General features: G+C 44.7%; 1 protein-coding gene across 1 annotated transcript in view; it reads right to left on the reverse strand.

Moving 5' to 3' along the window:
• Window positions 1-23,518, reverse strand: part of CAPRIN2 (caprin family member 2) — a 1,868,571-nt gene that overhangs the window by 1,729,594 nt on the left and 115,459 nt on the right. Inside the window, exon 3 of the mRNA XM_044087251.1 lies at window positions 17,428-17,490. Coding sequence (XP_043943186.1) covers window positions 17,428-17,490 — 63 coding nt within the window. The remainder of the gene's footprint in view (window positions 1-17,427; window positions 17,491-23,518) is intronic.

Genomic DNA, 23,518 nt, shown 5'->3' on the forward strand with positions numbered 1-23,518 from the left:
AGCGGACTACCCACAGGTTATGACTGCAGCAATGTGAGACGAAGAACATCCACTGATCCTGGGAACTATTGCCCTATTAGCCTGGTCTCAAAGCCCATGGAACTTGCACATTGGTAACATTCAAACTCTGGACCCCAACCTGCTGGGGTTTGTGAAGGGCAGATCATGCCTTCTGAACTGGAAACTTCAAGGCAGTCAAAGCCATACATGAGGGTAAGGTGGTTCACAGCTCATCTTGGCCTCGCCAAGGTTTGACACCATCCCCCATAAACTAGGTACAAATCCCCAAGTCAAAAGATGGGTTGTCAACTGGCTCACTGACAGAACCCACACTGTTTAAGTTGGACTCCAAATCTGACTTCAACCAATGACAAGTGGAGTACCACAGAGTTCAGTCCTGGGACCTCCTCTTTTGGTATCTACTTCTCTGAAGTACAGGCCAACAGAAGGCCTCTGGCCAATGAAGTTTGCAGAAGACTAAACTAGGAGCCATAGTAGTCCCCCCCAAATGGACATTCTATAGAAGAGCCTCATTGAGATGCCTGGTGTCAGGCATGGCCTCAAGCTCAATGCTAAAAGTGCATGGTTAATCCCTTTAATAAAAACACCATAGCCATGAGCTACCACATAAATGGCAGTCTAAACAGCAAATGTGTAAAGAGACCTTGGGACCCAGGTGGACAGTCTCTAATCACATCGCCACAGTAGTCAAGAATTCCTGTGGCACATCACAAAAGGGTTCTCATCCAGAAAAAGATATTCCCCCTCTACTCTGCATTCATTAGACCCATTATAGAATACAATGCCCCTTTTGGAATGTACAAGACATCTGCAGCAGCTGGAAAAGCCCCAGAAGTACCTCAGAATTACTGGCCTCAGATGCCCTACACGGACAGTCCCAAAACTCCAGCTTTACACTCTGTAGCTTATCGCCCAACTCCCAAGAGATCCCTGCCTAACATATAAAGCTATGTTAAACCAAGAACTGTTGGACATGCTATACCTTAAATCACAAACCCTTTAAGGTACACTCTAAGGACCCAAACCTTGTCACCATAATAAGACATAACATGCTGGAGGGATACATTCCTGTCCCAGAGACTTCCTATACTTTAAAAAGCTACCCATCTGTCAAGCAAAGTTCATTAGTACTCCAGAAAAATCTTTGAGTGGATGGGAAATTGGAAATACACCACAGGGATCACATCTGTGGCTCTGCTCGACAGGGGTGCAGGAAATTAACTTTCTTAGGTGGCGTAAGCCAGGGAACCATGTTGGCTAGGCTTACTTAGGCCCTTGGGCAGACAGCCTAGTCTACCTATGAATGCAAACTTGACCAGAAAAGAAATATTCCAAAATATACCAAGACCCAGTTGAACAGATGCTCAATGGATAGAACTGAAATAAGGAGCTCTGAAATCATTTGAAATGGGATCAGAAAAAGCTCAACTGGAAAACCCTGGGCCAGAAACAGTTCTGTACACCTACAATAAATGTAGTGTAGTCACCACACTTGGGTTATCTGCCAGCAGGTAGCCCTAGTCTGCCCAAATACCTGAGACTTAGTAATTCTGCATCTGAAGCTGCTGCTCCAGGACTGAAGTCAGGTTGTCAGGGGTATAAAAACAGGCAGATGCCATTACATCAGTTTTTCTTGCCCATGTCAGGAGCCCCCCAATAGGGAGCCAAGTTATGGTGGGGAAGCCACCAGTAAAAATAGTAATAGCCTTAGAGAGAACCAGGGGTTGGAGTGACTGAAACCAGGACTGCAGTGAACACTATCTACAGTTTTGTTACGTGTACACAACTGAACTATATTCATGTTTCACTGTTGGTCACACTTGGGTGGATTCCCAAAGCTGAGGAAGGGTGGAGGCAGTCAAGATTTAGGGCAGGCTAGTAAGCCTCGCAAGACTGCTGTAGCAAAACCTGCCCTGGATTTGGAAAAGATAGGCAGGTGGTAATGATTGAAGGTGTGTACAGTACTCAAGGATGTCCCTGGTAGGGACTCTCCTGATAAAATGCTGCAGAGGTAGATGTTGCCCTAGTGGAATGTGTTACGACCCCCCTGAGGGGATGGTTTCCCATGGTGCTTTTAGCAGAAATGGATGCAGTACGCTACCCATTTAGAAATTTTGAAATTACCTTGCCCTCTGCCGCAAAGCTGACTAGTAACTGGTCAGATTTTGAAGGGCTTAGTCCTATCAAGGTAGAATCTGAGCCGTTTGTGCATGTCCTTTCCACTATTTTTAGTATTAGGGAAGGTGGGTAAGTGGATGGATTGGCTGAGCTCCACACTAGACTCCACTTTAGGCATAAAGGAAGGGTTGGTCCTGAGGAAAACTCAGTCAGCATGGAAAATAATGAAGGGTTCCACAGCCATTAGTGCTTGTAGCTCAGATACTCTTCTAGCTGAAGTGATGGTTAGAAGCAAGGCTGTTTTCCAAGAGAGGAAGTTTAACTTTGCTGAAGCAGCAGGTTCAAAGGGTTGGGGGGAAGTGAGCTTTTCCATTACAATGGAAAGGTCCCAAGTAGGGGTGGGTGCTCTCATTGGAGACCTTAAGTTGTATGCCCCTCTGGAACAGTTTGAGGTGGGAATGGGAGTGGCTCTGTTTATGAGCAGAGATGGCAGAGGCATGGATCTTAATGAAAAGGCCTCTGGAGTACTTCTGCTAGGTAATCCAGATTAGTGGTAAGGAGGGCAGTGCTGTGTCCTCCCCTTTAGATAGAATCCAGGAGCAGTACCTTTTCCAATTAGCATATGATTTCCTTGTACTGAGTCTTCTGGCTTCAAGAATGACATCCAGCACCTGTTTGCTTAGGGCTGCTTGTGGGGAATTCAAGGAATAAGCCAGGTTGCAAGGTTTAAGGTTTGCAGATGGGGATGCAAAATCTATCCCTCATGCTGAGAGCAGGGTTTGGTACTGGTGTAGATGCCATGGTGGCACTTGTCAGGCTGCAGCAGGAGTGGGTACCAGTGCTGGCATAGTCAGTCTGGGGAAATTAGAATTGCCCTTTGCCTGTCTTGTTTCATCTTTAGTACTCTTGAGAAAGGGCAGGGGGCAGATTGAAAGCTTTTCCCATTGAAATGCTAGGACATCAACTTTCCAGAGCCTGCTTAAGGATTCCTGGTGCAGAATTTGCTGAGCTGGTAGTTGTAGGCAGATCGATCCACCTCTGAGGTCCCCCATTTTTTAATCCGGTTGAAGGTGCTGGGCTCTATTTCCACTTGTGTGGGTTGAGATCTCTGCTCAAGTAGTCTGCCAGGGAGTTGCCTGGCAGGAATTTAGCTTGTAGATGGACTTGTCCAAGGCAGTGTTCCACAGGGCCATGGCTAACCTGCAGAGGGTAGAAATGGGTTCCCCCTACCACAACTGTGGTGTCTTAGCAGTTGCCCTGTACAAAGTGGGAATCTAAATGCTGTCAGGGCATTCTGTACAGCTAGCATCTCTGATGTGCAACTATTACACTTGGACTCAAATGGCCCTGAACACATTTGCCAGCCATGTGAGCCCCCCAGGCAGTCTTGAGTCTGGTTAGGGTCTGGGCAGCATGGGGTTGAGTAAATGGCAGTCCCTTCTAGTTGCATGCTTCTGCCCAAAGGGTCTGTCCTTACACAGGGAACGATAGGAATGACTGCTTCCAAGTACTGAGAATGTTGGCACCAAAGACCAAGTGCCACTGAAGTTTCTTCATATGCAGTCTTGCATATGGAATTAGTATACCAGAGGCTATGAACCCTAGGGCTTGCAGTATTTCTTTCAGATTACTTCAGGAGTCAAAAAGGTTTGTTTTTCTGAAGTGAATAATGCCATCTAGGAAGTTGTCCAAGCTTGCTCCCAGGAATATTTGACCGGGTACCAGTTTATTTTTTGTTGACGTACCCCAATTGAGGTTTTTCACAAATGTCAGGTGTTGTAGGAGAAACTCCTGACTGTCCACCTGAATCAGGCAGTCATCCAAGTGCAGGTAAATTTGGATCTCTGCCTGCAGTACACAATGGCTGGAGTCTGGCACTTAGCAAATCCCTTTGGCTTCTCTACTGTGCCCAGGGTAAGTGCAGAGAACTGACGCATAGATCCGGTCCTTGAACTAGATACTTTCTGCACAACCCCCTTATGGGGGTGCAGATAGGCTTTTACATCTAGGGTGACTAACCAGGCATCCTTGACTAGCACAGGAAGAAGCTGTTGCAGAGTAAGCATTTTTAATGTGTTGCAATTGAAAGATCCAGGATTGGGTGCCAAAAGCCCTCTTTCCTGGGTACCAGATAGTCTGGAGTAGAATCCTTAACCCTTTGGTTCCACTGGAACAGGCTAAATAGCTCTGATAGAGTAGGGAAAGTACTTCAGTTTTGAGCCTCTGCCCACTGGTTTGGAAGGTTTGGAATCCCACTTGGGGTTGACAGTGAATGGAATAAAATTTGTCCCCTGTGATACAATGTTGGACCCACCAGTCCAGATAAATAGACATCCAGTTTTTTGCATGAAGGGCAAGTTTTCCTCCTAGGGGCACAAGCAATTGGGCAGTGCTGGGAAGTGGAATCAAGTCTGAGCTTTCTGTAAGGAGGTGGCTTACCACTACCTGCTTTAGGGGTGGGGGTGCTCCATTGCTTAGATCTCTGTATACCCAGAGACTGTAGTCTGGGTGGTCTGTTTGGGTCCGATTTGAGCAGGGCTGGAAAGGGCCAGTGTTTTGAAGGACAATGTCTACCAAATCTAGAGGGTTGCACTTGTAAGAATTCTTTAACAGTCTGCATGGCGTTTAGCTTTTTCTTCCATCCAAGAACCTCTGCTTTGGTGCCAAACGGTCCTTATTCAAAGGAGCGTCTAGTAATTTTGATTTGACATGGTCTGGCAAGGTCTGCTCCTTGAGCCAAGCATGTCTTTAGTACAGAGCCAGTGACTGCTGCCCTGCAAGATGCTTCTAGGGCATCACACTGCCAAGTATGCTTACTAACTTGGCTTGCAGAGTGCATAAGCTCCTGCAATTTGTCTGTACAGTCTGGAAAAGTTAACACTTGTTTAATGAGTTCCATATGTTGCTGGTACTTCAGCATGTGAAGCTGGCAATTCAATGCCTTAACAGCAAGAATTGCAGAGGTATACACCTTCGTGCCCTATCTGTTCAGAGCTCTGGAATCCCTGTCCAAAGGGGTGGGATTCTTGTCTGTAGTAGCCTTGATACCTTTAGGCCCCTGGGAAATGCTCTGGGTCAGCAGTAGGATTCTTGAAAAGAAGCTTGCAATCAGGAACTTGGTAGTACCCATCTGGTTTCCTAGGGGCAGGAATAGTGTCAGGAGATAGACTGGATTCCATAAAAACACAGGACAGGGGGGCACAGCTTAAGGCCTGTGCTGAAACTAAAAAATTGAATATTTTTAGACAGTCGAGAGTCTTGTCATTCCCAACTGAAATGCTTTCAAAATATAAAAGGTTTCAAAGAAATATCCTAGGGAAGGGAGGCAGAGGGAATGGATTCCTCTGCATCCTCAGGCAGGTAAGAGCATGTCTTCATAATCAGAAGTCAGTCATTGGAGTCAGTCTGTAGAAGTTGAAGGGGACTGGATTCTTCATCTTGGCAGGGGAAGGCAGACTTCCCCCTAAATCAGAGTTATAAGAGATAGTCAAACATTCTAAGCATTTGTTTTTGTGGCATGGGAGCATGAGCATGCACTTTGGTAGTTTGTTTTCTAGGCGTAGTGCGTACTCTGGACCCAAGAAACTCTGTAGTCTGTTAGAAATTTAGTCCTTTTAATTCGAACTTCAGTAGAGTGAAGAACCACCTCAGAAGCCAGTGCCTGCACAGCAGCTCTGGACCCATCCAAGGTAAACATCTGCAGGTTCCATAGTCAAAGCATCTTGCATTATACAGGACTCAGAATGGGTCTCAGTAGAGGCCTGCAAATCCACTGAAGTGGGCATCAGGGGCTGCGAAGGCACCTAGAGTACTAGCAGACTGGCGATTAGCTTGACAGAAGCATCAGCAGTTTTGGACCTATGTGGTCTATCCTGTTTTTTTTCGGAATATCGGTAGTCTGATGGCTTACCGAAGCCATTTCAAAATATGGAGAGCAAAAGAATTTAACCACCAAGAGCCAAACCAAGGGTTCAGGCATTAAACAAGGCACAAAACGGACAGAGGGACAGTTGTCTGGGCCTAAACAGGTGATGCAGTAAGAATGAAAATGTGAGGTATTTGCTTTCCACAGGCAAGACAATTCTTAATTTTCTGACATCAGTTATATCAAGAAAAAAGGATCCCCAATGGGGTACTTTGATTTAGAAGACTTGAGGATTACTTAAATCAAACAAAAATTCAGGTAGTTGCAAACTGCTTCTGCTTCGGGCTCCTCAGCACGAAAGACTGATGCAATGGTGACAGCTGCCTGTTTTACTCCTGACTACCTGACAGTCCTGGAGCAAGAGCATCTGACACAGAAGTACCAAGTCTCTGGTATTCAGGCCAACTGAGGGCTACCTGCAAGCAGATCAGCCAAGTGTGATGACCAAGTCAAATATGAAGATCAAGGCTTCTGTTCTGGCTGACTGCCTCTTCACACAATTTAGCCTCAATTATATACACAGCCTGTTTGCAGAATACTCCCACTTAAATGAACCTGCAAGCCATCTAACTATACACAACTTGCCCTCTAGCAATATACAAACTGCATATGGGAATTTTAGTTTAGGTTAAATTACATTCATGGGCAATAGAACGCTTACAAATCTACACCACACAATTACATCGCAGTACCAGACATTGGTCCACTATGCAGCCAAATCACAGCCAAGGGCAAATTACTCCCCAAAGATTCAAAGGGGAGTTCCAGGGCTAGCTCTTAACTCCTTAAACTGCTTACCTACCTTGCATGGCTAGTTTAAAGAACGGCTTGTATGAAAGGCATTCCACCTTTGTGGACGATTTAAAATTGCGCATTTCAGACAAGAACCTGCAAGCACAACTACAATGTTTAAAACTCTGGTAAGTGTTCAAAAGCAATGCAGCAACAAGAAAAATTAAACTGGGACAGGAATGTGAAAAACTTGAGCACTTTATAATAAAAATGAAAGCCAAGGAATACTTAACTAAAGCCAATATTAAAATTGGCTTAGACAACCAGGAATGCCCAAGCTCTAAATTTTAATTTAAAACTTTGGTGCAACTGGCAATAGCACCAAGACTGTTGCACACAATTAATGCTTAAAATCATTCAAGCAGTACAAACCAGGGTTATATCTGGTTCAGAAATTTTATAAGCCTCAAAGTGGACATGTATAAATATGCAGTTGTGGAGCTGCATATGTAATTGCAGACCTATCCAAACAAAGCTTAGGCAAAGTCTCAACTAATTTGGCAAAAGCATTTCATAAAGTGAACAGCAAACTACACAAATGCCAAAACAAAAGAACCTGATACCATTACAGTAAAACTTAATGAGAAGTTATATACCTACCGTAATGTTCCATGTTAGTTGTCTTCTCTCGCCTTTCTTGCTGGATGGGTTCAGAGCCGAACCTCTGCTCAGACTCTGCCTATACTAAAGCTAGAGAGCCAATTTGACTGGCTTGAGGCAACCCTATATCCCATGATGCTAGGCGGTAGCTACCCAGATCTCATTTGGTAGCCAATAGCCAATTCAGTCTCCCCTCTGAGGTGTAGGAGAAAGAACTCCCCAAATATCACTACCTGAAGCTGTATCTACCCCAGGACCAACTGAGCTAGGAATAGTGCAAGATAAGGTCCCCTGGAAGGGGAAAAACCTCTCGGTCTGTCCAGGCTAGGGGGATGGTGGGCGTGACGCAAGAAAGGCGAGAGAAGACCACATGGAACATTATGGTAGGTACGTAACTTCAATGTCAAGTTGTCAATCTCGCCTTCATTCTTGCTGGATGAGACCGCGTCCCTAGCACCTTCATCCTGGGTGGCTCATTGGAACAGACTCTTGAGAACAGTGGAACCAAAATTTGCCCCATTTCTGGAGGCCATGTCCAATTTGTAATGTGTAATGAAAGTATGAGGAGAGGCCCATGTGGCAGCCACACAGATAGTGTCTATTGGTAATCTAGCTCGAAAGGCTGTAGATGTAGCCAACGCTCTGGTTGAATGGGCTCTTGGCCTAGAAGGCAATTCTTTACCTCAGAGTTGATAAATACAGGTAATCACAGAAAATAGCCACCTAGACAGGGTTACTTTAGATACCGGAAGACCCTTTTTACTTTCAGCATAAGATAAGAGTTGATCAGATTTCCTGAATTGTCAAGTTCAGTCCAGATAGAAGTGGAGCCGACTAACGTCCAGACAATGTAGTTTCTGCTCCGCCCTGTTTGAATTGGGAAAGAAAACTGGAAGATCAATAGATTGATTTAAATTGGTCTGAGAAGCCACCTTGGGTAAAAAAGATGGGCTAGTTCTTAGAGAAACCCTGTCTTTGTGGAACACGAAATGAGGGTGAATGCAGAGGGCATGAAGTTCAGATGCTCTAGCAGACGTAATGGCGACTAGGAATAGTGTCTTCCATGAAAGTATCTTCAAGGAGCAGGAGGCCACAGGTTCAAAAGGGAGAATCAAGGATGCTAAAACTGTTTAAATCCCACTGTGGTGGGGGGTATTTGATTGGAGGCCCGAGTAAAAAGATACCTGAGGAATGCCTTGCAAAGCTTATGGGACATGTTGGAGTCTGACAAGCCTGTGTGAAAACTTGAGATGGCTGCTAGCTGAATTTACTGTGGAGGAAGAAAGCCCTGAGTGAAAGATTTCGGCTAGGAAATCCAAGAGTGTAATGGAGCAGTGAAGGGATCTATGTTCCTAGTCTTTGCCCAAAAGGAAAAACGTTGCCATTTACTAGCATAGATCCTTCTGGTGGAAGACTTAAGGGAAGCTACGATATCCCGGATAGAATTTTAAATCATTGGAAGCCTGGCTAGGGACGGAAGTGGAGCAACCAAGCTGTGGAGGTTGAGAGATTGGTGCAGCTGCCCTGATGGGCCAAAAGATCTAGCATTGAATCCAGATGCCAAGGCTGCTCCAAAAGATAGCGATGCAGGAAAGGGAACCATATCTGTCGAGGCCAATAAGGGGCAATGAGGATCTTGGCCCTCAAGGCGGTAGCTTTCTGAATTGTGTGATTAACGGAAAGGGGGAAAGGCGTAAAGTCCCAGAGGCCAATCGTGGACTAGAGCATCTCTGGGGGGATGGCCTGGAAGGGTGAAGAGAAGTGAAGTAGAGGCACTTGCTGTTTTGTGGTGTTGCAAAAAGATTGCAGCAAGGAAACCCCCACTTCCAAAATATTCTCAGTCACCGATTGCTTGAGACCACTCGAGGCATGAGAAGAGCTCTGCTCAGCCTGTCCGTTATGATGTTGGACTTCCTGGGGATGTGCGTTGCTATCAGAAACCGCTGAGAAGAGATCACCCATTGCCAGAGTCTGAGTGCTTCGACACAGGGGATATGACTTTGTTCCACCTTGCTTGTTGATATACCATACTACAGACATATTGTCAGTCTGAATTGCAATTGTCCCCAGGGGAAGAGCATCTTGAAGTGCTTGCATCAAAAGCACTGCTCTCATCTCCAGGACATTTATGTGCAAGTGGCATTCGAAGGGTTGCCATGCGTCATGGACTGTCCTGCCCTGAAAATGCCCCCCCACCCAATCAGGGAGGCATCTGTTGTGACTGGCAACCAGGGGGAGGAGTAAAAGGTCTGCCTTGGACTTTAGGGGAGACCATCCACCAAGATAGACGTTTTCTTCAAGCTAGAGTTATTAGGATCTTTTGTCATAGGGAGCTGTTGGAAGGACCACTGGGAGAAAAGCATCCATTGAAGCCACCGCATGTAAAAGTGGGCAAGGGGAAGAAGCGTGATAGATGCTGCCATGAGACCTAATACCTTCAGAACATACCTGGCCTGAATTTTGTTGTTCTGAAGGACGTGAACATGATTCTGAATATCTAAGACCCTCTGCTCTGTTAAACTTTGCTGAAGGAAGTGAACATGATTTTGAATATCCAAGACCCTCTGCTCTGTTAACTTTGCTGAGAGCTGAACGGTGTCCAAGGTGGCACCTATGAAAGTAGACTGACAAGGCAGACTTTTCGAAATTGAGAGAGATACCTAGCTCTTTGCAAATGTGGATGGTGTAGTGTCTGGCTAGAAGTTGACGCCTGGTGGTGGCAGTGAGGAGCCAGTCTAGATATGGAAATACCTGGAATCCTTGAAGTCTCAGGTGAGCTGTAACTACTGCCATACATTTGGTGAACACTTGGGGGGGCTGTAGCGAGACCAAAGGGCAGGGCTCTGAACTGGTAGTGACTGGCTCCCAGCCTGAAGGAGAAACCTTCTTGAGCGCCTGTGCATTTTGATGTGATAGTAAACATCCTGAAGGTCCACTGAGCACATCCAATTGTCCTTGCCTAGGAGTAAAATGGACTGTAGTGTGACCATCTGGAACCAAGTTTACAAACTTGTTTAGTTTGCTGAGATCCGATATTGGCCTCCAGTCCCCTGTTTTTTTGGTACCAAAAAGAACTGTGTAGACTCCGGATCCTAGCTGGTCTGATGGGACTGGCTGGATGGCTCTTAGCAGCTTTGATATTTCTAGTGCTGCTTGTTCCCTTGTAACCCTCGGATATGATAGACTGCACCCATTTGTCTTGAGTGAGGGAGAGCCATAAAAAATAGGGACTAAACTTATAAATTATCCAGAAACTAGCCTATTAACTATTAAATTAGTAATCTAGGGGAAAAACTAAGACCAAGATTTTAATGAAAAAAGTCACTAACCTTGAGCCGGTAAAAAGAGCACCTCGCTAGCGTAAGCGGCAAACTAGATCTGGGTAGTTACCACCTAGCATCATGGGATATAGGGTTACCTCGAGCCAGTAAAATTAGCTCTAGAGCTTTAGTATAGGCAGAGTCGGAGCAGAGGTTCGGCTCCGAACCCATCCAGCAAGAACGAAGGAGAGATTGACAACTTAACATCTGTAAGTTTAGCAAATGGCAAACTAATACAAAACATTTTTCATGTGTTGCATCCCCCTGAGAAAAGTAGTTGTGTACACTTACCATAAACGTAGAGGTTAGAGTGCAGTCACTGTTGCAGTCCTCACATAGGGGTTATCTGGCTCCCAGTAGCCCAGTCGGCCTGAATACCAGTCCTTTGTATAGGACCTCAGCCACCACTGGTTGCAAAACAGTCAATGTCAGGTGTAAAGGAGGCAGCAGATGCCATTTCCTCAGTTTCTTGCCTCAACTGTCATGAGCCAGGAAAAGGCTAACGCAGGAAGGTGACACCCTGGACACATTGCCATACAATAAATAATGTACGTAGTCTTTCCTTAGGAAAAAGGGGGAATGGAGAGTGGGAAACAAGAACTGCAACAGTAGAGTATACACAACTGTGCTATGTTTCACTGTTGCCGTCCTCACATACGAGTTGATTCCCAAAGTCCAGAAAAAAGGGTGGAGGAAGGATCAGATTAAGGGTTGGTAAGAAGGCCCTGCAAAACTGCAGAAGCAAAACCAACCCTAGATTTAGAAAAAGGGAGATTGCAATGCTTTGTGAAAGTATGGACAGAAGACCAAGTAGCTGCTTCTAGAATGTCCTTAGTAGGCACACATCTCAAAGGCTGCAGAGGTAGAGGCTGCTCCAGTAGAATGGGTCTTAATAACCTCTGGGGGAACCTTCACATGCTGCATTAACAAGTGAATACATTGAGCAATCCATTTGGAGATGGTTTTGAAATAGCTTTACCCTGACCCCAGGAGCAAAACCAACCAATTGTTCAGATTTTCAAAAGGTTCTAGTCCTGTCCAAAATCTCAGCTGTCTATGCAGAGTGCAGAATTATTTCCCCTTTATTTTGGGGACTGCTGATGAAAGTAGGCAGGTGAATACTAGTTAAGGGTTAAACTGGAAACTACCTTAGGCATTGGGGGGATTAGTTCAGAGTGAAATATGAAAGGCTCTACTGCCATTAAAGCTTGCAGCTCTGATACTCTAGCTGAAGCCAAAAGGAAAGCAGTCTTCCAGGAAAGAAACTTCAAATCTGCAGAGGCAGCTGGTTTAAAGGGACGCAGAGCAAGTCTTTCCAGGACAGAATAAAGATCCCAAGCAGGAGCTCTTCTGGGAGCTCCAAGATTACTAGCTCCCCTCAGGAACAGTCAAGGGGTGAGAAAAAAAATGGGTTGCTCAAAACAAGCTGAAACTGCTGGTGTCAATTTTGATTGAAAAGGAAAGTCCACCATTAAGCAGTCCTGCTAGGCAGTCAAGAATGAGGGAGGATGAAGTCTTTAGCCAGCATCCAAGTGCAAAATCTCTTCCATTTATCTGCATAGGATTTTCTGGTGCTAGGCCTCCTGGCCTCATGAGGAACTTCAACCAGATGTTGGAAAGATTTAAAGTAGTAATGAGGCAGTTAAATGCAGATTTTGAAGATTAGGATGAAGGAACTTCCCCCTCCCTGAACCAACAGATCTGGTACCAGGGGAAGATGCTAAGGCAGAGCCTGTGAACTGCTGCAAAGGAGGGGATATAAACACTGCCTGGGCAAATCTGGAGCCATCAGAATAGCCTTTGTTTTTCGTTCCTTTAACAGCACTCTGGGAAGAGGCAGGAGGGAATGCATAAACTGAGAAATGTGTCCATGGGAAGGACTAAGCGTCCACCCTCCAAACTTTGTGAAACTCCCTGGTACAGAAGGTTAGGAGATTGGTGAGAAGAGATCCACTTGTGGGGTGCCCCAAATGGTGATGCAATGGAAAATGTCCTTATTCCAGTTACCACATGATCCAGAACAGGTCTGCTCAAATGATCCGCCAAGGAGTTTAGTCTCCCTGGGAGATTCTGGGCTACTAGATGCAATCCCACGGATGCTGCTATGGACCATAGTCTCATGCTTTGTCTGCACAAGGGGTAAGAGCAAGTCCCCCCCTTGCTTGATGTACCACGACTGGTATTGTCTGACTATCAGCAGAGTCAAAGGGTAGAGTAGGTCCTTGAAAGCCAGCAAGGCCTGCTGCACTGCCAAATTACATTTATGTAAAGATGAATCTGCTGGTTGCTCCAAGTCCCCTGTCTTCCAGATGAGCCCCCCATGCAACATTTGAGGCATCTGTGGTGAGAGTCTGGCAGGCAGTGGGCTGAAAGGCAAACCCTTATTCTGAGAACACGTCTCCCACCAGAGGAACTCCATTTGTAGACAGGGAATCGAGGGGAAGAATCAAGTCTCCAAGTCCTGTGCATGGAGACACCGAACATTCTTGAGGTACCATTGAAGTTATCATGCAGCCTTGCATATGGGATCAAAATACATGAAGCCATGAACCCCAGTGCTTGCAAGAATTGCCTTGCAGAGAACTGGGTCATGTTTGCCAAGTTGAAATAAGCCAAAAATCATCATGCTTTGTTGAGGGAGGAATACCAACTGGGTGGCTGTATTCAGACTCACTCCCAGGAAAACAATCTCCCTTGTAGGAACCAACTAACTTTTTTGTCAAGTGTTTAACCCAAAGAGGAAAGTGTTAAACTCCCCAGAACTGGAAAAGGATTTTGATTGCTTGAGACAGTCGTCCAGGTAATGATAAAGTTGAATGTTTCTCTGCCTGCAAAAAGCAATGGCTGGAGCCAGGAACTTCGTAAAAACTCTGGGAGCAGTCGAGAAGCCAAAAGGCAAATGCTGAGAATTCAAAGTGTTGCTTCCAAGCCCTGAAGAGAAGGAACAGTCTGCAACTTTCCCTTATTGGGATGTGCAGATCAGCCTCCTTTAGATCCAAAGTTACCAGCCATGAATCCTTGCCCAGCATTGGTAGTAACTGTTGAAGGGAGAGCACCTTGAATTTGGGAACCAAAAAGTGTTTAGAATACACAGATCCAGAAGGAGCCAAGTGCCCCCTTTCTTGGGTACCAGAAACAGTCTAAAAACCTAGACCTGCCTGATTTGCAGGAACTGGCTCTATAGCCCCCTTGGTCAGTAAAGAAGAAATTTGAGTTTCTACCTCTGCCCCAAGTTATGGGTATGTCTGGGTACCCTTGTAAAACAGGGAAGGTTTTAAAAACTTGTAACATGGGTTAACTATACTGAGCACCCATTTGTTGTCTGATGGGAAGACCATACCTTTGTAAGCCTGGCTGAACTCCCCCCGAAAAGAAACAGAGGGTCCACAGAGGTAGGCAGAAGGCCGGCATCATTGATAAGGTTTGCTTTGGGGAGATCGCTTAGAACTCCCCGATTTAGCAGAATGCCACTGCTTAGCCCTTTGAGGGGCAGAAGGCTGCCCTCTGGAAGATCTGAAACCCCTAGGCCTAGAGTGACCCTGCTAGCCAGGATCAGGGAGAGACCCAATTCTTGGAAGGATGCCTGAACCTGAAGGAAATTTTACTGCTTGCATAGATTTTGCCTCATCCTCCAACTTCAGTACCTTCTCAGCCTTACCAAATATTGTCCTTGTGCAAGGGAACATCCAGCAATTTAGACTTAAAAGGTTCAGAAAGAGGCTGCTCCCTGAGCCAAGCATGCCTTCTAATTAGAGCCAGTGGCTGCTGCTCTGCAGGACGCCCCTTAATAGTCAAAGCCACAATGAAGTGAATGCTCAACTAAAGTGACAGAATTCAGTAAGTCTTAAATCTTTGTTCTCCGTCATGGAAGGAATATCTCCAAGTTTAACCTCAACCTCCAAAGTATGCTGATACTCAAGCACGTGAAAAAAAAAAAAAAAAAAAAGACACCTCACAGATCTAAAGGCAAGAGTTGCAGAGGTATAGACTTTACCCCACCTGTCCAAGGCCCTAGACTCGGAAGGCACAGGGTTTTTAGCAATAGTAGCCTTAACATCCCTGGAGCCATGAGAAATAACTTCTGGATCAGTAGGATTTTTAAACAGGGATTGATTCAGGAACCCTATACCACCTATCCAGTTTTCTTGGGGGCAGGGGGAACAGAATTAGGAGTTAAAGAACTTTCCATGCAATCATGCACAACTTCCAAAACTGGAGGTAGTCAGAGGCTTATGCTGAGGCAAATCTAAAAATTCCCCCGATTCTTCGACTGGAAAATCCTTGACATTCCCATTTAAAAAGCTCCAAGGGTATGCAAAGCATCCAAAGGAAAAATTTTCTGGAGGGGAGGCAGAAGAGAATCCTCAGCCAGAAAAATTTGAGAATGTCCTTCACCAGCACACCTACTTGAAATCTCAGAATCTGAGACAGAAAACATCAGGAGGCAATTTCCTAGCCCTCTTTAGGGGCTCTCATCCCCCCACAATCAGAGGAAGATCAGCAGCCATCTTTACCAATTGGGATGGAGGCACAGGAGGGGAAGCAGACACCTGCTTGAGTAGGTTTGCAGCTGGAACGCTTACTAGCAATCTGGAGGGACTCGTGAGGCCTAGCAACTGCAGAAGTGTGAAGGTAGTCAGATCTGGTTCTGGTCTTGTCTGAGAGGTGTCAGAAGCAGGTGCCAACAAAGCAGCTCCAGACCCATCTGAGGTGGCAATGAGCAGAGGGTCTGAAGATGAAATAGCAGCCTGCAGCATGGACTCCATAAAGCTCTCAGAGGCTTGCTTACAGCTGAAAATCTACAGATTGCAGGGGCTGCGAAAGCACCTCACTGACTACTGATGTGCTGAATACCAATTTCACCAGTGTAGTTGGCAGATTTAACTCTAGGCCTGTCACGGTCCTTGTCTGCGTTTCCTATGCATATCTGAAATCGCTAGACCTGAAGATGCCATTCCGAACTTGGGCCCGACGCAGAAATGCCTCTACAAAATCTTAGCTTTATGGCATATGGTACGTGGGTTAAAGGAAGCACAGATCAGTTAGGGATGTCATGCTCAAGGCCCAAACAAGTTGCACAATAGGAGTGGAAATCAGTGCGGAATCCATTTTGCACAGGCAAGACAGTTAACCGACATTCATTTAAGCTAGAACAGAGGATCCCCAATGGAGTACTTATCTGAAAGAATCTTCAACTTGGTAGTCTTAAAGCAAAATTAAGGTAAATGGCCGACTGGCACTAGTGTGAAACTGCATCTGGTTCAGGCTCTGCAGCAAGTAATACTGAGGAAATGGTGTATTGCTGCCTCCCTTTATACCAGACAAACAGTTTTACAAACTGTGGCAGCAGACATCCTACCAAGGACTCTGGTATTTGGGCTGAGGGCTACCAGGAGCCAAATAACCCCAGATAACCCCTATGTGAGGACTGCAACAGTGAAATAAGTCATACCTTGTGCTTCTAGACTTAAAAAAGATTGGAATAAATTCTCCCCAACCTGAGAACAAGTCAAACCAAATAGAGAGTACAGTATTAGTTAGGCCTATTTTTAATAGTAACTCAAGCAACCAGAAACTGCAGTTATCTGGCATCTACCTATCCCCACGGGTGTCTAAGTTGACTGTACATCCCCCCCCCTAAATTCTGTAATTATAGTGGAGTATTCAGTCTTATTTCATTTACATTTGTTGACCGTGAGTCAGACTGGACGTGTCTGTTTTCAGCGGAGGCCCAGGAGAAAAGCTCCACATTACTTACATTATGCAGTTAAAAGTATAGCATTTAAAATACAGGCATTAGTCCAGCTGATCAGTAGGTAAAGAATGGCCAAGGAGAGGAAGGTTGAAAAGCCAACAGCTGCCCACAATAAGAAAACTTACCAGCTCTACAGAAAGTGGGATTAAAACAAATGTAGGTTCTATAAAACTGCAAACAGTTGCACATTACAATCCACCCATCTCTTAGGATCTATATACTGAGAATTTAGTAAGACTTGCTTTTGGGATTGTGCAACCACTACAATGTTAAGCATTAAACATTAGTACAGTAATGCTATAATGTGATTTGCTATGACCATATGGATGCTTCACAAATACCCTTTAGACTGCTCTGCACCAAGGTTAAGAACCAATTAAGAACCAATTGGTAGTGTCTGGCTTACCTTAAATGCCTTAACTGCTCACTGGGAATGTGCAAGTAATCCTTTACATCCAAGGATGTCATGCAAGCTGGAGGAAGCAGTAGTACAAGGACTGAAGGGCATTAGAAAGTTAGTCTGGTATCCTTCCTTTTGGTAGCATAAAAGCCATGAATAAAGGGTTTTGCTCAAACAGCTAGGCATTGGTTCCATCACTCCTGTGAACATCTGGTACAGAAAGGAATGAGAAACTTGACAAATCTCCCAATTAGGAATGAAAAATTCACATTGGTTCCATAAGAATGAAAGGTCAGATGAAGTTGTCAGGGAGGGAGAGAGCCTGAACAGGCAAGTAGTCATGCTGACTTAGGAGCATGTTTTACTTTGACAAGTTAATTTGTAAGGAGCTGATTAAGGTTTTTAGTCATGGAGCATTACAAGACAATGTTATGCAAACTGTTGGAAGCAAATTCCTGCATGAAAATGTTAACACTCCATAAAACTTCAAACTTACAGTTTGGTCTTGATTGAGAGCTTCTCCCTTATCCAGACGCTCTTTATAATCTTCTAATTTCACCTAAAAAATTAAGAGTTACAATCATTACTTAGAAAAAAGTGCATTTGGCTGTCTAGTTTACCACTATAAAAGTTAGAACTTAATTTCATGTAGCCACTATATTTGTCAGCTTTCTTGTAATGAAAGGGTGCAGGTTTCATCAGAAAGCCAGAACACTAGTCAGCAAGTTACCTTTTTGTAAACACTTAAAGCCATCCAGTATTATCAAACTGGATAGCTCTATGCACTTGGAACAGATCCAAGAGAATCACCTCAATCTTCCATTAACCTGGAAACTTGGTTTTTAAGCCAACCTCTCCTATCCCATAAGGCAGTGCCCAGCTTCCCCAGATAGAGTACAACAGCTTGGAAATTAAAATCACCTATGCCCAATAGGATCATTTTTAGAGTAATTATATTTAGTGGGCAACTTCAGACCTCTGAAACTGACAGTCCCAGGTAGTGCTATACAGCAGGACCCTTAAATTGTCTTGAAAAAGGCAGCCCAAAAAAAGAGACATGGATCCCATCCAACTTTTTCTGTACAGGACTCCTGGTTCAAGACCAATGAGTGCATCAGCGCATGATTTGACTACTCAAGGCAGTACCTCCATATTCTTAAAGCTATTCTACTTCCAGTACCAAACCTGGAAGCCCTCCAGGTCCAGCTTACTAACAAGATTCTAGTTATGATAAAAGGGTCATCAGTACTTGCTTCCTAATTAGTATGGAGTCCTTGTGCATTAAGCCAAACAACTCTCCTGGGAGACTCTTGCTTAAAGTAGTAATCTCAGATATTTCAAGGCCTGCCTACATGAAGTAAGCTGAACTTGCTCCTTAAATATGGGACAGCTTTGCTCACCCCGTTGTCACTTCTGATTCAAGCAGGATTCATCATGCAATACTGTGATATTCACAAGATTCTGTTTTGGTAGGCCAGCCTTAATGACTTTGCTACATTCAAAAACCCTTGCAACTTTAAACTCAATGCTTATGAAGTACTGAATGCCAAATGGCCCTTGCATGCATATCGCAAGAATGCAAATAATGCTCTTAAAACTTACGGAAACAGTTCCCTTATATCAAAGCCAAAAGCTAGAGCAGCCATACAGATAGGATAAATGAAAACAGTATAAAGAGAATAGCAACCGGGTTCAGAAGCGTGGAACAAAGCCAGAAGCCAAGCCACTGGTGACAACTGAAGGGGAAATTTAAGTACAGGTTGAACACTTTCGACTAGTCAGTCATCAGAAGAGACACCGTAAATAGTTACGTCACATAACCTCTTGCCAAGCAGCAAGTCCTTTCTACAAACTCAATTGAAACAAAGCCTAAAGGAATGTATCCTATTAAAAATATTCTAAACTAAGCTTCTAAACGCACTTTTAATCACTTGCACTTGTAAAAGTTCTGTTAGCGTTTTAAAACTACCTTGTAGTTTACTGTTTAAACCAAGGGATTTAAAGCATAAAAAAAAGTATAGAAAATTAGATTGCAACTCCCCTACTGCTTCCACCGACAATAGGGACACAATCAGAATCTCTTGAAATTGAGACAAACTGGAGTGCTTGCCCAAAGCATTGTCTTAATTCTTAACTTTGATGACATCTTGAGGTTTGCTGACCCTCAAGTTCTGTATTGGTCTTGCAAACAACCAGTTTGCTATGCAGACCACAAACTTCACACGTGCAAAAAAGCCAGGAGCTGTGCATGTTCCTTCACTTCCTATAGCCACAAAAGGCTTTCCCCAAATGTATTTACACAAAGCAGTTTAAAACACAAAGGTAGTTTGTAAACTCCCCACACACATGCACTACTGATCTTACCTTCTAAAGATATTTCAGATTTCTACCTTTCAAAATCTATTTATGATAGTCATGGCATACTGGGAGTTATGCACTGGCTTTTAGTTTCACTCTTTATTCATGTTTGGAGGGGCAGAGAGTCAAACTTTAAAAACTCAGAACGCCAGTTAATATCACTTAGGGAAATCAAATATGGAAACTTGGGGGGGAGACTACACTCATTTCCAGTACCACCATTTCACATTTTAGCATGCGCCCCACTTATCTAGAGATACTGAAGCACTTTATAATTTTTCTAAAGAAAAACATTCCAGATTTGTGACCAGGGTGTACCCGGAGAATAAAGTTATACAAAGTAAATTACCAGAGTTTTACTTTGGATTTCAATCCACAGGAATGGCCCCTTTCTATGCTATTTTCCTTAGTGGAACTATAAAGGGAATATCCAGAAACTAGAACATTTTAACCAGTAGTGATCAGACAAATTGGTGGAGTACAAGCTATTTCAGTAAAACAGTAATGTAAAATCTGTTACCAGGAAATAGATCAGTAGTATGAGTCACAAAAGGGTACCCTTGTAAACACACATCAGAAAATGCTTGTGCTTGAAGTGATGGAACATTCAACTTGTATGCGCCTCCAAATTTGTGGACTACCTGGCAAACTGGTTCTTTAAATTTAGACAAGACAAACACTTATGATAGAGGGTCCAACTGCCAAAAAATAGAAGTTATGTCCTTACCATAACGTTCCATGTGGAGTGTTCATCTCGCCTTTGTTCTTACACATGGGTTCAGAGCCGATCCTCGGCTCCGTGCCGGCCTCTTGCAAGCTCTGCATCGAGAAGAAGCTCGAGACAATCTAATACCCACAATCCCCCTCTGCCTTTACCTCAGATCTAGTTTGCAAGCAAACCAATCTCTAGAGAGAGCACATTCATGCTTACATCACATATGCACAGAAATAAGAATCTATACATAACTATATATATAGAAAGACAAATAGACATATATATAAATATATATGCCAACTATGTACACAATATTTGCATCAGCAGCAGGATGCTCCTGGCCAGGCATCAAAAGAACGTTCTTAAGGGCGGGAGGGTGGGAATGTAAGAACAAAGGCGAGATGAACACTCCACATGGAACATTATGGTAAGGACATAACTTCTATATGTGATAGTGTTCAATCTCGCCGTTTGTTCTTACACATGGGTAGCGTCCCTAGCTCCTTGTTCCTGAGGAACTCACGGAAGGACGTTCTTGAGCACAGTGGAACCAAAGGTTGCCCTGTCCCTAGAAGCCTTGTCTACCTTAATGAGAAATGAATGTATGTGGCTTAGACCAAGTAGCAGCCGCACAAATAGCGTCCAGTGGTAGGCGGGCTGCATGAGCCAAAGATGTAGACACTGACCTTGTGGAATGTCCTTTGGGTTTGTGCAAAAGAGTTTGATTTGAAGAATCACAGACAGATTATACAATCCGTTAACCACTTAGAAAGAGTTCTTTTGGTAACTGCTAGTCCTTTCCTGCTATCAGCAAAAGCCACAAAGAGTTGATCAGTTTTTCTGTGATCTTTTGTTCTATCCAAGTAAAATCTTAGTTGTCTGTGAACATCTAACTTGTGCATTTTGTTGGAGTGATTTTTGAAGAAAGTGGGTAATTCAATGGACTGATTAATATTGTTAATAGAACACACTTTAGGGAGGAAGGATGAATTGGTTCGAAGAGAAACTGTCAGTGAAAGATCAAATAAGGGTGCTTGATGGAAAGAGCCTGAAGTTCAGATACTCGCCTAGCGGAAGTAATGGCTACCAAAAAGAGTCTTCCAGGACAAAAATTTTAATGGGCAAGAAGAGGCAGGTTCAAAGGGGGGCAACATTAATTTAGATAACAAGTTTAGACTCCAAGGTGACGTAGGAGATCTGACTGGTGGTCTAATGTGAAAAACCCCTTTTAAAAAGGCTTTGCAAAGTCTGTGGGCCATAACAGGAGCCCCACATTCTTCCACATGGAAATTTGAAATGGCAGCCAATTGAACCCTTAGTGTAGCAGGAGAAGCACCCTGATGGAATAAGTCCGTTAAAAACTCTAATATTTTATTCAAAGGAGCTATAAAAAGGATCCACTTGCTGTGTATTCGCCCAGAATACAAATCGCTTCCATTTACTAGAATATGTTTTAGTAGTGGAAGCTTTATGAGAAGCCACCAATATATCCCGAACTGCTGGCGAAAGAAGATCAGACCTGGCTAAGTTGGGAACTGGAGCAGCCAAGCTGCTAGATGGAGGGACCGGAGCGCGGGATGGGGAACCCCTGACGAGTGAGTCAACAGATCTGGCTCTGGGTCCAGAATCCAGGGTTCCCGAATGCAGTGTGTCTTCAGGAAGGGAAACACAATTTGACGAGGCCAGAATGGGGCAATGAGGATTGTCCTGTGAAGGTTTCTGGCTTTCTGGAGAAACTTTGATATCAGGGGAAATGGAGGAAATGTGTAAAGGAGTCCCGGGGGCCAATCGTGAATCAGTGCGTCCCTGGGGACTTCCCCTGGAGGGGGTAATAGGGCAAAGTAGCTCCTGCATTTGGTGTTCATTGGAGACGCAAACAGATCGCAGGAAGGCTGGCCCCACATGCGAAAAATCCTTTTCGCCACTGACTGTTTTAAGGACCACTCGTGCGGTAACAGAATTGCTCTGCTCAGCCTGTCTGCTATGACGTTGGATGACCCCGGGATGTGCATTGCTATTAGAAAGCGACCCGTGGACTCCGCCCACTGCCAGATTCTCATGGCCTCTCTGCATAGCTGATAGGACTTTGTTCCCCCTTGCTTGTTTATGTACCAGACTACCGACATGTTGTCCGTCTGAACTGCAATAGCTCCTAGAGGAAGAAGGGGAGCAAAGTGTTGCAACGCTAGAAACACTGCCCTCAGCTCTAGAACATTGATGTGCAGATTGTACTCCAAATTGGTCCATTCGCCTTGGACTGTGTCCCTGAAAGATGCCCCCCCACCCTATCAGGGAAGCGTCTGTGGTCACCGTAACTGTAGGCGTGGGTAGCACAAATGGTCTCCCCTTGGAAAGGTTGCACGTTTGAAGCCACCAGTTTAGATGTGTCTTGCATGTTTTCATTATCAGAATCTCGTGTGTTAGAGGTAGTTGTTGAAACGACCATTGTGCAAACAGTAGCCATTGAAGGACTCATGTGCAGCCTTCCCAAGGGTATTGCAATAAGGGAGGCTGACATGAGTCCCAAAACCTTCAGGAACAGTTTTGCTGGAGATTTCCTTGACAAAAGTAGAAGACGTATGTGAGTCTGAAGTGATAGTATCCTTTCCGGGGGAAGTCTTAGAATTAACTGACGTGTGTTTAATTCTGCTCCTATGAACAAAATATTTTGTGATGGCTGAAGCAAGGATTTTCCGAAGTTCACGGAAATTCCTAGGTGAACACACAGTTGAAGAGTAAAGTCTCTGGCCTGTAATAGTTGACGCTGGGTGGTGGCAGAAAGGAGCCAGTCGTCCAGATACGGAAACACCTGGAATCCTTGGCGTCTCAAGTGAGACGCTACCACTGCCATGCATTTGGTGAAGACCCTGGGGGCTGAGGTCAGACCAAAGGGCAGGGCTCGAAATTGAAAGTGACTGGCCCCAGCCGGAAGCGCAAATGATCTCTGGATGCCCTGGCCATTTTGATGTGGTAGTATGCATCCTCTAGATCTATTGAGCACATCCAGTCGTCCTTCTGTAAGAATGGAAGGATCGATTGAAGCGTGACCATTCGGAACTTTTCTTTCCTGACGAAGGTATTGAGGTAGCTTAGGTCCAGGATGGGCCTCCAGTCCCCTGTTTTCTTTGGAACTAAAAAGAACCTTGAGTAAGTCCCGAATCCTTGCTGGTCCGCTGGGACTGGTTGGATGACTTTTCTAGCAGCTTTGAAATTTCTATAACTGCCGGCTCTCGCAGATGGGGCGGTACATCTGGGAGTCTTTTCTTTGGAATGGGAAGGGATAGAAAGGGTATGTTGTAACCTCTGGTAACCACGCTTTTTACCCACTTGTCTGTAGTTACATTTTGCCAGGCCTGAGGGTATAAAGCTAAGCGACCCCCGACTGCCTCCAGAGCAGGACAGTCTGGCCTCCTCTCAGGAGTGCTGGAAAGGTTTACCAGGGAGGGTTTTCCTGTCACCTTGATGTTGCGGACCCCCTCTGCTGCCTGGGCGGCGTCTTCCACCTCTGCCCCCT

The sequence above is a fragment of the Protopterus annectens genome, chromosome 11.part0 (assembly GCF_019279795.1).
Source record: "Protopterus annectens isolate FY-2018-M chromosome 11.part0, PAN1.0, whole genome shotgun sequence".
Lineage (NCBI taxonomy): Eukaryota > Metazoa > Chordata > Ceratodontiformes > Protopteridae > Protopterus > Protopterus annectens.